At 60.5% G+C, this 12,976-nt stretch overlaps 8 protein-coding genes across 8 annotated transcripts in view; 4 read left to right on the top strand and 4 right to left on the bottom strand.

The window, feature by feature from the left end:
• Positions 1–216, top strand: part of SDRG_03682 (hypothetical protein) — a gene marked incomplete at both ends in the record, with an annotated part of 479 nt that extends 263 nt beyond the window's left edge. The window contains one exon of the mRNA XM_008609319.1: positions 28–216. Within this exon, the coding sequence (XP_008607541.1) occupies positions 28–216 (189 nt within the window). The remainder of the gene's footprint in view (positions 1–27) is intronic.
• A 406-nt stretch (positions 217–622) lies between these two features.
• On the top strand, positions 623–1,302 carry SDRG_03681 (40S ribosomal protein S15a). The gene is made up of 2 exons (XM_008609318.1): positions 623–654; positions 818–1,302. The coding sequence occupies exon 2, from the start codon at positions 819–821 to the stop codon at positions 1,209–1,211; it is 393 nt and encodes a 130-aa protein (XP_008607540.1). The 5' UTR covers positions 623–654; position 818; the 3' UTR covers positions 1,212–1,302.
• A 200-nt stretch (positions 1,303–1,502) lies between these two features.
• On the bottom strand, positions 1,503–1,940 carry SDRG_03680 (hypothetical protein; the record flags this gene model as incomplete). Its single annotated transcript, XM_008609317.1, has 1 exon — positions 1,503–1,940. The coding sequence occupies one exon, from the start codon at positions 1,938–1,940 to the stop codon at positions 1,503–1,505; it is 438 nt and encodes a 145-aa protein (XP_008607539.1).
• An 846-nt stretch (positions 1,941–2,786) lies between these two features.
• Positions 2,787–3,840, bottom strand: SDRG_03679 (hypothetical protein; the record flags this gene model as incomplete). Its single annotated transcript, XM_008609316.1, has 3 exons — positions 2,787–3,635; positions 3,658–3,768; positions 3,823–3,840. The coding sequence occupies 3 exons, from the start codon at positions 3,838–3,840 to the stop codon at positions 2,787–2,789; spliced, it is 978 nt and encodes a 325-aa protein (XP_008607538.1).
• A 90-nt stretch (positions 3,841–3,930) lies between these two features.
• On the bottom strand, positions 3,931–5,111 carry SDRG_03678 (stearoyl-CoA desaturase (delta-9 desaturase)). Its single transcript, XM_008609315.1, has one exon. The coding sequence runs from the start codon at positions 5,098–5,100 to the stop codon at positions 4,006–4,008; it is 1,095 nt and encodes a 364-aa protein (XP_008607537.1). The 5' UTR covers positions 5,101–5,111; the 3' UTR covers positions 3,931–4,005.
• A 556-nt stretch (positions 5,112–5,667) lies between these two features.
• Positions 5,668–6,433, bottom strand: SDRG_03677 (hypothetical protein). Its single transcript, XM_008609314.1, has 2 exons — positions 5,928–6,433; positions 5,668–5,883 (listed from the first exon to the last, which is right to left on the bottom strand). The coding sequence occupies exons 1-2, from the start codon at positions 6,336–6,338 to the stop codon at positions 5,734–5,736; spliced, it is 561 nt and encodes a 186-aa protein (XP_008607536.1). The 5' UTR covers positions 6,339–6,433; the 3' UTR covers positions 5,668–5,733.
• A 377-nt stretch (positions 6,434–6,810) lies between these two features.
• Positions 6,811–11,256, top strand: SDRG_03676 (hypothetical protein; the record flags this gene model as incomplete). The annotated part of the gene is made up of 20 exons (XM_008609313.1): positions 6,811–7,162; positions 7,207–7,658; positions 7,708–7,759; positions 7,805–7,987; positions 8,029–8,093; positions 8,142–8,495; positions 8,545–8,786; positions 8,832–8,989; positions 9,038–9,232; positions 9,282–9,576; positions 9,626–9,759; positions 9,802–9,882; positions 9,935–10,028; positions 10,084–10,273; positions 10,328–10,504; positions 10,545–10,602; positions 10,646–10,750; positions 10,810–10,975; positions 11,019–11,106; positions 11,152–11,256. 20 exons carry the CDS (start codon positions 6,811–6,813, stop codon positions 11,254–11,256), a joined length of 3,546 nt encoding a protein of 1,181 aa, XP_008607535.1.
• Positions 11,257–11,357: 101 nt separating this feature from the next.
• SDRG_03675 (hypothetical protein) overlaps positions 11,358–12,976 on the top strand; it is a gene marked incomplete at its 5' end in the record, with an annotated part of 3,890 nt that continues 2,271 nt past the window's right edge. Inside the window, one exon of the mRNA XM_008609312.1 lies at positions 11,358–12,916. Within this exon, the coding sequence (XP_008607534.1) occupies positions 11,358–12,916 (1,559 nt within the window). The remainder of the gene's footprint in view (positions 12,917–12,976) is intronic.

The raw sequence follows: 12,976 nt of genomic DNA, 5'->3' as shown, positions 1-12,976 counted from the left end.
GTCTGTCGAGGCGACTGGGACACGCAGCTTCTCATCACGTGCGACGACACCGCCGTGGCCAAGATCCGCCCGCCGGCCGCCGGCGTTGACGGCAGCTACCTCGACGTCGCCCCCGGCGTTGAAGCAAGCGTCCTCCTCCTCGTGCAGTTTGCTGCCGTCGACTGCGAGAGCTCGTGCATTGCATCCACTGACGCCGTCGCGTCTATTACGACATAACCATCGCACTAGTACACGATTGGACTCGCTCATAGTACATTCGTGAATTCGTATACTCTACTCATATTCACTAACAATGTTAACGTTGGTTGCAGCAGCGACGTCATTTCAAACACGTCTTCTTCCACAAGACCTTTGTGGTCTCGCCCAGACCTACTAGTCGTCCTCAGTAGCCAACGTACCATTATCAACGCTCTAGTCGTTCCTGCGACTGGTTGGATTTTGCGCGCCAACTCAGAAACTCTGTTTAGACTCTGCAAACGTATACCATACAATCCACAAGTGAGTCGAAATATGGGTTGTGCGAGGATAGACCTGTGAGACTCGATTTTTGGCAGCCAATCAGACGCCGCTTGGAATTGCTGGTGATCCACGACCAATGGGATGGTGGCCAGTCGCTGCTTTCATTTTTGAATTCCCTTTCAACAAGTCTTCCACGTACGTCTTCATGCGACTCCTGCCACGGGCAGAAGAGATGCTCCGCGGCCATGGCCATGGGCTACGTACCATGGCATGGCCCGCGGGGCAATCTATGGAGGCGGGCGGTCGCGCGACCCCCGACCTTGGCGCCGAACTGGAGGGCTAATCCTCGTCTACGTAGCATGGTTCGCATGTCCGTCCTCGCCGATTGTCTTAAGACGATGTACAACGCCGAAAAGCGCGGCAAGCGCCAGGTGTTGATCCGCCCGTCGTCCAAGGTCATCGTCAAGTTCCTCCAGTGCATGCAGAAGAACGGCTACATTGGCGAATTCGAGATCGTCGACGACCACCGCGCCGGCAAGATCGTCGTCGAGCTCCGCGGCCGCATCAACAAGTGCGGTGTCATCTCGCCCCGCTTCGACATCAAGCTCCAGGACATGGAGAAGTGGATCAACAACCTCCTCCCGTCGCGCCAGTTCGGCCACATCGTCCTCTCGACGACGTACGGCATCATGGACCACAACGAAGCCCGCCGCAAGCACACGGGTGGCAAGGTCATTGGTTTCTTCTACTAAACCAACTTCTCGGCTACGATGGAAGGGAATCTTGTTAGACTTTGGTAGCGATCCGATCTAACTATCGTCAACCAGTCTACTCTCCTCAACATGTCGTTATTTAACACTACCTTGCGTGACTTCACATGGCACAGTCGCCTGCACGAGCCGGCCGATGTTAGCACAGCGCACAAGCTTTGATACGACCTCGCAGTGTTGCCACCTTCACGAAGGTATATATTTCCCCTGCCAGTGCGCATTTGGCCCAGCCCGGTTCTTTATTAACATCAAGAGAAGTGTATTTTAACTGAGTCAACTCGTTTTACGGTCGACGCCGGGAACGATCGCCGTGTCGCGAAGCCTCGGCGCGTGGGCCAAGAGGATGTTGGCGACCTTCCTGAGCTCGGGCGAGTCGGGGGACCCGTCGCAGCATACTAGCATGAAGAGCCCGCTCGCACACGTCATCATGTCCGAATGCGGGTTGTTGGTGCGAGACTCGGGGAGGCTCGGGTCGCAGCGCGACGACTTTGTGGGCCGGTAGCCCAAGACGGCGACCGCCTCAAAGTACATAGCTCGAAACACGAGGCCGACTTGGTTGCGGTCGATGTTGAGGAACTGCCGCCACTCGTCGTCGACGATGTTGCGAATCGCAGTCATGTCTGGGATCGGCGACGACGACCGTCTCGGGAGCGGCGCGTGGCCAGCCAGCTGGGAATACGTGGCGCTCTCCAGGGTGACCTTGCGTCGCATGTTGCTTTGTTGAGCCTTCTGGAGCTTGGTCCGGCGGTCGTGCTTGGACAATGAGCCTTGTAGCGCCTATTGCCGCCGCTCATGGCTTCGGCCGTGCCGGCCGAGATCTCTGCCGCGTCCTTCATCGACACCGAAAGCAAGCGCGTACGACTTCATGAACTCACCGCGCTCGCGGGGGCCAAAAGACCTTGTCCGAGTCGAGGAGCGATACGAGGTGGTCGAGGTCCGCGATCGACCGAGGACGCGCAGTGCGTTGTACGCGTGCAGCACAAACAGCTCTTGGCCCACATCGTTGAGAAACAACGACGGACCCGAACGAGGCGGTGAGCGCGAGAAGGTGCTGGCCCGCCAAGTACGGGCTGAAGTGCACGACAGGGAGCAACTCGGTGACGCAGAACGGTCTCGCACAAAGCGCGCTTGAGGAACTCGGCTTTGTCCCAGAAGATGGGCTTTAGGGCGCGATGGAGGTGCCCGTCGCCGCGTACTTTAGCCTGCGTGAGCGCGCGCCTGTACATGGTCTTGAGCGCCGTGGCGGTCTCGGCAGCGATCGTGGCGCAATGCACCGCGTCGGTGCTTGGGCCGCGGAGCGCAGCCACCGACACAATGATGCAGAGCGCGCCAAACGAGAGACCGACCGAGACCTCGCGACGAAAGACGCAGGCTTCAGCTTGGAAGAAACGGCATCAAGTGGCTTTGGTGCATGAAGCCCCATTGGCACTACCCGCGCATCATCGCCCCAATCGACACCAACATAAACGTCTTTCGCTGCTGATACTAGTACAAGGTCGCGGGCGCACACGTCTCGGTCTCACAAGGTCGCAAACTCGGGGATTGGCAAGCCCGTATTCAGGTACTGCCTGTTGGCGCAAGGAAGGAGCCCGCGCTCGATCGTGACGAGGTCGTCGAGATGGCGCGTCCATGCCAGTCCCGCAGTGTGCGTCCGGGCGTCGCGCCACACAAGGGCCACGAGGGCGGCGGCGTCCGACGTGGCACACCGAGCGACGTAGACGCCACTTTTTCTGCTTCGTGGTTTGGGATCGGCTCGGGCTTGGCGAGGTTGTGCTGCAGCGTGTTGATAAAGGCGACGGCCTCGGCCAGCGGCACGGCGTGCTCCAACACGAGCGTCCGAAGCGCCTCGCTGTTGTCGGCGAGAAAGCTCATGGCGCCGAGTTGCGTCAAGAAGGGCAGCTCCAGCGTGAGCTCGGACGCCAGCGCGTCGGCGACGCGGACGCAGTGGTTGGTGACGGCCGTCGCGGCGACAAGCGACGATTGCTGCTGCTTGACGGCGGTCCACGCAGCCACGACGTCGCTCATGAGCTCGTCCATATCCATAAAGCAGCAGGCGGCGCGAAACTGGGCGGCCTCGTAGTCTGCGAGTCGGGCGTCGCGGGCTGCCTCGTCAGGCGTCGGGCTCGCGGCAGGCACCGTGTACTGCGCGACGTCGAACGGCGGCATGTCATCATGGTCATCGTCGTTACCGTCATTGTCTTTGTCATCGTCGTCGATCACGAGAGCGTCAAAGGCAATGTCGAGGCGCGGGCTGCGCCGGCGCGTCGTGGCCAGCGGCGCGAGCCTGGCTTGGATGGCGCGGAGCAGGTTCAGAAAGCATGTGACCCTCGTCACGCGGCAGTGACCGCGCCGCGCGCCAGCGGGGGCGGATGCTCGTGGTAAGAGCGCGAAGGCCGTGTGCTGGCACTGGCGTCTTCTTGGTCGCCACGGCGAGAGCCGCCGCGTAGATGTGACCGGTGGTCCACGCCGCCGCCTTGGCCTTCTTGGCGCCGCTTGCCTTCTGGAGCCCCTTGAGGACGGCGTCGGTCGCCGCCTTGTACTGGTGCCACCGACCGCACTCGACATCGCATCGACCATGACCAGTGCCTAGTACGAGGTCGAAAATAGGCATATTCCCCAACTTGATCCTGCGAAATAGGACTCTAACAGGCAAGAGACCAGAGTCGTCACAGCGATGCTTCGTAGTCGACGCGACAACGAATGAGTTTGTGTGTATATTACCGCTGCAAGAAGCAGTCTCGATATAGAAGTAGTACAAAAGGAGAACATATCGGGTTTACGCGGCCTTGGCCTTGGGCGCCGCGTCCTCGCACTCGCCCTCCTTGAGCTCGTAGCCGTCCGGGATGTCGAACGCGTCGACGGTCTCGCGCTTCGCGCGCCGCGCCTCCCACGCCTTGAGCGCGCGCTTCCGGTTCGTGACGAGGCCGACGTAGGCGCAAATGTCGATGAAGAGCTTGGTCGGGTTGTACTGCGACGCGATGCCAAACTCGCTGGCTGCGTAGTCGTACGGGAAGACGTGGTGCCAGTTGTGCCAGCCCTCGCCGATCGCAAGCAGCGCGACGATCGCGTTCTCGGTCGGGTGGATCTTGGGGTCGTACGGCGTCTCGCCGTAAAAGTGGGCCGCCGAGTTGACGAGCCACGTGCAGTGGAGGATGACGACGTAGCGGAGGAAGCCAGCGACCATGAGCCCGTTCCAGAGCGACTCGCCGAACCAGTAGTGGCACACGAGCATCGGGAAGCCAAAGCTCATGAAGAGGTTGCCCCACGGGTTGATGGCCATCTGCCACCGGATCTCAAAGAGCTCAAGCAGGTCGTCGTACTTCATCTTGTTGCCGGCCTCGATCACCTTCGGGTCCTTCTTGACGAGGAGCCAGCCAATGTGCGCAAAGAACATGCCGCGGAGCGCGTTGTGCGGGTCGGCTTCCGACTCGGAGTACTTGTGGTGCACGCGGTGGTCGCGGCTCCAGTGGTAGACAGTCCCCTGGTTGGCGACCATGTTGCAGAGCATGAGGAAGACGCGGACGGTCCAGTGCGCCTTGAACGCGCGGTGGCTCCACAGCCGGTGGGCACCGCCCGTGATGCCGAGACCCGAGAGCTCGGCGAGCACGAACGTGAACGCGAGCGTCTGCCACGAGCACTGCGGGATCGCGACGAGCCCGACGATAGCGAGCGCGTGGCAAAAGGTGAGGTAGAAGACCATGGGCCAGTTGGCGTTCTGGATGTGCTGCTTCCACGCGATCGCCATGGTAGAGAGGATGGTCTTGCGCTCCGTGAGGCGAATGGCAGAGTGAGATCCGAGGACAAGATCGCAGCGCTTGCACGTTGCTTTAGCACCGCGTAGCATTTTTGCGCCCTTCGCATGTGATGTCATCTCGAGGGCCGACCCATGCCCTTTGCAACAGCCAATCAGACGCGCGCATTATCCGTTGCTCCAAAAACGAACCAATCAGCGCGCGACTTGCTCGTTGACGGGGCACGTTGGGGCAGACGCGCTCACCAAATTCGACGCGGGATCCCGTGACGTCTGGACGACCGCCAGATGACCGACGCTCGAACGCGTGACGACGGTGCGTAAGATTTGGCGTTGGCGGTACGAGAGCTTACAGCGTGGCTTCGTGCGACTTTGCCCTTGACGGCATCGGCACAGGGAATAAATTCTAGTCAATAGACAAAACTGGATGAATTCCTCAAGGACACCGTGGCAGATCTATGCAATCGACCGATATCTGCTGTCTGCGCTGGTATCTTTGCAGCCACTGTAGGTCGGTCGTCACGGACCCATCTCAGATGGCGTCGATCTTAGGCCGAGCAATCACGCGGTTTATGGCCCATTATCCAGTGGAGCTCTTGACGGCAACCAGTGCGGTAATCCCAGCGATTGCGCGCAAGCCAACGTATTGCGACGCCAAAGGCCGGAGATGACGCAGCCACTCGATGTGGGGCAAGGGAATTGATGTGGGGCAAGGACATTGATGTGGGGCAAGGGTTTCTATTTTACCAAGGGCTACAGAACGGGCGGCTTGATGCCGTAGTAGCACTCGAGGCCGTCTTCGTTGCGCAACGTCACGTCGGCGCCTTTTGAGATCAAGTAGGCGCCGAGGGTTTCGCCGTACCCGTAGGCAAAGCAGTAGTGCAGCGGTGTGTTGCCCCGCGCCTAGGATCTTAGTTGTACAGTAACGTACGGAGTGGAAAGGGTACGTTTTGGAGGTTGATGTTGGCGCCGCGCCGGAGGAGCATCTTGGCGAGCCGCTTGAGACCGTTCTGGCACGCAATGATGAGGAGCGAGTTACCGTAGGCATCTTGGAGGTTGACGGAAAGGCCCTTCGCTAACATCGCCTCCACCTGCTCAAAGCGGTTGTGGCGCGTGAGTGAAAAGACGTCCGACGTCTTGACCAGCGACGGTCGCCGGGTCGGGGTCTCGTCGCTCTCGTCCGACGAGTACAAGACAGGTTCGTGGCCGACAACCGGCGACGGGACTCGGAAGGACGGGGCGGACCCTCTCGGGGACGTGAACCGGTGGTCGGTGGGCCCCGGAGGCGGTCCTTGACTGAGGGACCCGACACGCCGCGCGGCGCCCCGCGGAGTCGAGAACTGCGCGGCGTCGAGCATAAGGGATTATCCCAAACTATGAATATCCCGCGCGTTTTCTTCTTCTTTGTCTTTTGCAGTTGAGCGCGTCGATGCAGCAAAGTCGGTTGCGATCGGTTATCGCTCTCTCAGTGACCGGCTCAACCGCGGAGAATCTTCTGCCCTCTCTGACATCCAAAGCCTCGAGCGGGTCGTGACAACAAGGTGCTAGTAGAAGGAGGGCCAGTACGCGTCGCCTCGGATCGAAGCTCATGACATTGCGGTACACATAAACTAGCGACCAACTAAATAACCATGGGAATACGTTCTTATTTGCTTGCAACTAACTAACCTACTATCGTACTGGCGTACTCGATGAGAAGAACTTGGCGACGACGATACCAAAGCTGCCATCGAAGATGGACGAGGCAGTCCCACGGGATTCGGTTGGGTGTGATTAGCCAGATTGCCTTTCGATTCCGGTTGTGTGACCAAGCAAGCGGATATCACCGTCATGCGACCAGCGTTCCCTCCGCCGGTGCACCCGCCGACGGGCCTCTTCGCGCCGACGCTGCGACCTCCGGCGCCCGAGGAGCCCACGACGAAGCGGCCGTACGTCATGGAAGACCGCCATCTGAGCAAGATGCTCTGGGGCGCTGCGGACGACGAGGACGACGAGGCGACGGTCGCGATCCAGCCCTGGCGCATGGGCACGCCCCGCCTCAAGACGATGGACGTCGCGCTCGTTCTCTGCCTCAACATTGGCACCGACCCGCCCGACATCGCCAAGCCGACGCCCTGCGCGCGCAAGGAGTGCTGGGTCGAGCCCTTCTCGATGCCGGCGCTGAAGGCCCTCGAAACCATCGGTGCGTGATTTCTCTCGCCGCAGTTGTCTTGACGAGCGCTTTAGGCAAGACGCTGCAGTCGCAGTACGAGCGCTGGCAGCCGCGCGCGCGGTACCGGCAGTCGCTGGACCCGACCGTCGACGAGATCAAGCAGCTCTGCGTCTCGTTGCGGCGCCACGCCAAGCACGACCGCGTCCTCTTCCACTACAACGGCCATGGCGTGCCCCGCCCGACGCCCAACGGCGAGATCTGGGTCTTCAACAAGAGCTACACGCAGTACATCCCGCTGCTCGTGTACGAGCTGCAGGCGTGGGTCGGCACGCCGTCCGTCTATGTCTTTGACTGCTCGGCCGCCGGCACGCTGCTCCAGCACTTTAGCACGGCCACGGACGCGTTCGTGCTCGCGGCCTGCGGTCCCGATGAGATCCTCCCGATGCACCCCGACATGTGCGCGGACGTCTTTACCAGCTGCCTCACGACACCGATCACAGTCGCCCTCCGCTGGTTCCTCTCGCAGGTAACCTCAACTGTCGAAGCGAGCTGCTTGCTACTCTGTGCCCTTGTAGAACGAGCGTAGCATGGGCCATTTGGAGCCGAGCGTGATCGACCGCATCCCAGGTAGCTCATCAGCGTTTGGATAAAGGACTATACTTTTATGTTTAGGCAAGCTCACGGACCGCAAGACGCCGCTGGGCGAGCTCAACTGGATCTTCACGGCCATCACGGACACGATCGCGTGGAACCTCCTTCCCGCGCCGCTCTTTCAAACGCTCTTTCGCCAAGACCTCCTCGTCGCGTCGCTCTTCCGCAACTTTTTGCTGGCCGAGCGCATCATGACGACGCTCGGTAGAGATGCGAATGGCGTCCGTTGCTTGATATCGACGTAGGGTGCACGCCGTGCTCGCTGCCCGCACTGCCCTCGACGGCCCACCACCCGCTGTGGCGCAGCTGGGTACTCTTGCGCGGCTTCTAAGAATGACGACTGACAAAATAGCGTTAGGACCTCGCGGCCGAGACGTGCCTCTCGCAGCTCCAGGCCGTGCTCTCGCCGCCAAGTATTCCGCAAGAGATTACGTTCCACCACTCGCGCTTCTTTGCCGAGCAGCTCATGGCGTTCGAAGTCTGGCTCGCGTTTGGCTCGAAATCCAAGCCGCCGCCGCAGCAGCTGCCGATCATTCTGCAAATGCTGCTCAACCAAGCGCTGCGCGTGCGCGCGCTCGTGCTCTTGACGCAGTTCTTCGACCTTGGCCCGCACGCTGTGAACCTCACCTTGTCAGTCGGCATCTTCCCGTACGTCGAGCGCCTTCTGCAGTCGCCCGCGCCCGAACTCCGCCACGTGCTTGTGTTTGTCTGGGTAGAACTCTTGATACGTTGATACTTTGATGGTTGAGGGTGAAAATTAGGCCAAAATTGTCGCGTTGGACATGTCGTGCCAAGCCGACTTGGTCAAGATCGACGGCCAGCAGTACTTTCTGAACCACCTCATGACACCGCTTCTGCCGCCTGACCAGAAGGCCATGACGCTCTTTGTGCTCTCGGTGCTCTGCCACGAGTACGCGACGGGGCAGCAGGCGTGTCTCCAGAACGGCCTCCTCAAGCGCGTCACCTTGTTCTTGGCCGACCCGCACCCGCACGTCCGCCAGTGGTACCTAGCTCTTTTTCTATAACACCGTTTGCTATGTGGAACTAGGGCGTGCTTGGCGCTGGGCAAAGCCTGGGAGGCATTCGAGCCGGCGAAAGCGTCGGCTCTCGAAGACAAGGTCCACTTGCACTTGCACAAGGTCGCGCAAACCGACGCAGCGCCGGAAGTGCGCGCATCGGCCGTCTTTGCGCTCGGCACGCTCCTCGGTACACGCGTTTCCACGTGCGCGCAGTTCACGTTCGTATGCGAATTAGGCCACCACCCGTCGCTGGATCTGCCCATCGCAAGCGACTGCCTCGTGCCAGCGCTCTCGGACGCGTCGCCGCTCGTGCGCAAGGAAACGATTCTGGCGCTCGCGCACCTCGTGCTCCACCCGCACTACCAGCCGCCCTTTGAACACCTCGCCCAGCACACGCGCAAGACGGACGCCGTGCCAGACGCCATCGCGGGTACGTTTTGCATGGTCCCCTACCCCTATTGATGTCTTCGAACGTGCAGGGCTGGGGCCCCAGGCGCCACACTACACCAAGGTGTGGCACGCACTCAAGGAGATGCAGCAGCACGACCCGTTCACGCCGCTGCGGCCGCTCGTCAAGATGATCGTGTCGCGCGTCAACACGGGCGCCCTCGGGCACACGCTCTCTCCGTCGCACGGCCGACTGCACCGTGACAACTCACTCCCGAGCATGGCAACGGCCAACGGCCGCGTCGTCGCCGGTCGCCCGCCCAAGCCCAGCGTCCTCGCTTCCCAACACTCGTCCTTGGGTAACTTTGGCGGTCTCGAGACGCCCGTGTACGACAAAAGTGAATCTCAAAGCAAACTCAAACGTTGACGATGGTAGGCCCGAGGTCCACCGGCTTCCGGATGCGCTCGTGAGCTCTTTGTACCGCTGGGCGTGCGCCAAGTTCAACCGGCCGCTCCTCGAGTCGGTCGACAGCCATGAGGACGACGAGCTCGACCCACTGAGCGCCCAAGGTACGCTGCATATATGCGCACATGGCGTCTGAGCGCGCGTAGGTGCTGTTCGGCTCGAGCGGCAGCGCCGGAACGCCCGCTGGAAGCTCCTCGCGTCGCAGCTCCGAGTCGAAAAGGAAGAGCGTACGCTGTGCCAAATTCCACATCTGAAACTCAACAAGTTCTCGATTTTTAGAGCTCGCAGGGTACTCGCTCAACTTGCGCCAGAGCGCACTTCTCAACACGGACTCGGACATGACGTCGCTCCTCGTGTTCCACCCGTACGCGAGGTGCGTTTGCGCTGTTGAGATTCACTTCAAACTCAATTGAGAACTCTCCATGCAGCTTGCTCGTCGTGGCCGACGCGACCGACCAGTTGAGTGTGTGGAACGTCGACAACAGCGAGCGCTGCCACTCGTTTGCGAATCTGAACCCGCGCGGGTCGCGTCTCACGGCCGTCGGGTGGATCAACGAGGACGACCGCGCGCTGCTCTACTGCGCGTCCGACGACGGCGTCGTCAAGCTCTACCACGACGTATTCTTATTGAGTTTCCTTGCGATTTTGAGTTGCGATTGAGAATTCTCGTAGGTCGAGACCAAGCCGCAGCTCGCGCTCGCCTTTACGGCCGTGCCGGACCTTGTCCCGGGCACGCGAGGGTCGGGTCTGGTGACGGCGTGGCAGCAGCAAGCCGGCTTGCTCTTCGCCGCCGGCAACTCGAGCGTCGTGCGCGGCTGGGACCTCCAGCAGGAGCGCTGCGTCTACCAAGTCTGAGCGATCACGTCGTCCAAATCTCAACCGTCTGTAGGCGCCGACGCAGACCGACTCGTGTGTGACGACCATGGCGACCGACGAGGCCATTGGGGGTGCGTTGACACTAATTTCGACACGCACTAAACACTGCACTAGGACTTGTCGTGGCCGGCTGCGGCGACGGCACGCTGCGTCTCTACGACCCGCGCGCCAAGTCGGACGTCAAGGCCATTTTGCGCGAGCACACGTCGTGGATCGTGGGTGCGTTCGTATTTTTTCTGATTTTTCGTATTTTTCTCATTTTTTGCGAATACTCGTAGGGACGCATTTGTACGCGACCAAGTACGAGTTGCTCTCGGGCAGCGTCACGGGCGAGCTCAAGTTTTGGGATTTGCGCCACCAAAAGGTGAGCGTCAAGACGCTCGAGGCGCACCGGTCGCCGATGACGGCGCTCAGCGTCCACAACTACGCGCCGCTCTTTGCGAGGTGCACTTTGCGCTCTCGTATCAAGTTGATAGTCGATGTGTAGTGGGTCGCACAATCAATTTATCAAGGTGTTTCGCCACGACGGCGAGCAAATGGCGCTCATCCGGTACCACGAAGGCTTTCTTGGCGAGGTATTTTTCTCAAACCAAATTTTTCAATTGAGGTTGAGTCTCTAGCGCATCGGCCCGGTGTCGTGCCTCGCGTTCCACCCGCACCGCCTCCTCCTCGCGGCCGGCGCTACCGACTCGCTCGTCGCCCTCTACTCGGCCGACAAGTCGTAAATATACGTAAATCGGGTTGGCTTGGAGGGGGTAAAAATAGGGGGTTCGTTTTCGTGGAGGTTTCACCCGACCGGTCCCGCCAAATTTCCGTAGTTTGTGGGATGCAGCGTCGGCTCACCGAGGTCTTCGAGGCGCTGCCGGCGCAACACCAGTGGTCTGTGCATGCGCGCCAGGCGTATGCGTTTGCCCTGGCCGCGACCGGCGTCCTCGCGATCGCAATTCTGGTCGCGGACGCCGTCGTCAACAACTGGGCGCTCAACAACTACCTCGGGGGCGCGTACTTTCTTGCGACGCCGGTGGCCTCGGCGCAGTTTCTTCCGCAGCTCAGTCGCCAGTACTCGTTTGCGCGAGGCCTCACCGTCGGGACTCTCTCGAACGTTGGGTTTTGGATGGCCAACACGACAGTGCACAAGATCAGCACCAAGGCCGACGACATTTACCTTGTCGCGTCCGGCGTGTACCCGCTCACGCCCGACACGGTGCTCTGCCCCATCTTCCAGCAGACGTACTCGTTCAGATGGACGCCAACGACCACGAGTGCTCGCCTCGCGCTCGCCTCGGGCGCCATCACCTACTACCGCGGCAATGCGATCACGAACGCCTTCTCGGACGGGAAGACGGCCAATTTGGCCAACTCGACCATGCGCAGCGACCAGATCGCGGCCTTGGGCTACGTCCCCGGGCGCAATTACGTCGACATGCGCTTCACGCGAGACATTGCGATTCTCAACACTACGCTGCCCCAGACGCAGCTCGTCAACTACTTTCGGATCTTCCCGCGCACGTTCTGCACGCTCTGCGACCCGGTCGCGGACCTCGGGTACAGCGTCTGCAACATGACGTTTCTGTACAACGACAGCGCCAAAAGCATCACGGTCAAGGCGAGTTCGTATGTGGACGGATCGACGTACACACTCGGGCTCATGCTGCGCAGCAACTTTGGCAGCATCGCGTCCGTCTATGTCAAGCTCGTTGGTATCTTCTTTGGGGTCGGCGGGTACCTCGCGAGCCGCCGGACCGTGCAGTGGCTCGACGCGGCCGAGGGGTTCATCTCGCGCGTCCTTCGCACGGTCGCGCCCAAGTACTATCCCCAGGCCTCTCACGCGCTGCGCTTCGATATGTTTTGCTTCAACTCGGACATCTTTGTGTTTAGCTACGCGTTGAGCGTCCTCCTCGACATTCAAAACTGCTTTGTCTTTATCCGCAGCGTCAATCTGTACAACAATCTGAGTCCGACGCCACTCTACTCGCTGCAGCTCTTTTGCTGCAGCATGCGCTTCCTCTGGGTCAACTGCGCGGTTCTCAAGATCTGCAAAAAGTGCTTGAACCTCCTCGGGACGGTCTCGTTCAATGGCCAGAGCGCGCTCATGGGCGCCCTCAACTGGTCGAGCGTCTTGTCGCTCTACCTCAGCGCCATTCTGCTCGCGTACGTCCCGCCGTTCATGGACTACAACAACTCGGTGTCGACCGACCTCCGCAACTCGTTTGAGAAGATCGACGGCATTCGCGTCGACTTTTTCAACAGCTTTTACATGCGCGTCGCAGGCTCGGTGGTCCTCGGCATGCTGCTCAACCTCGCGGTCGTCACCCTCTGGGACCACGTCTGGAACTGTGCGCACTGGACGCTGCTGAAACAGCACTCGCTTTCACGCCAAGCGATGTACAATTCGTCGTCGATTCTCTGCGACTACCTCGAGGGCATCGAGCCAAATCCGGAAGC

This window comes from Saprolegnia diclina (genome assembly GCF_000281045.1).
Source record: "Saprolegnia diclina VS20 unplaced genomic scaffold supercont1.9, whole genome shotgun sequence".
Taxonomy (NCBI): Eukaryota; Oomycota; class Saprolegniomycetes; order Saprolegniales; family Saprolegniaceae; genus Saprolegnia; species Saprolegnia diclina.
The sequence above is the reverse complement of the archived record's forward strand: the minus strand, read 5'-3'. Positions and strand labels throughout refer to the sequence as shown.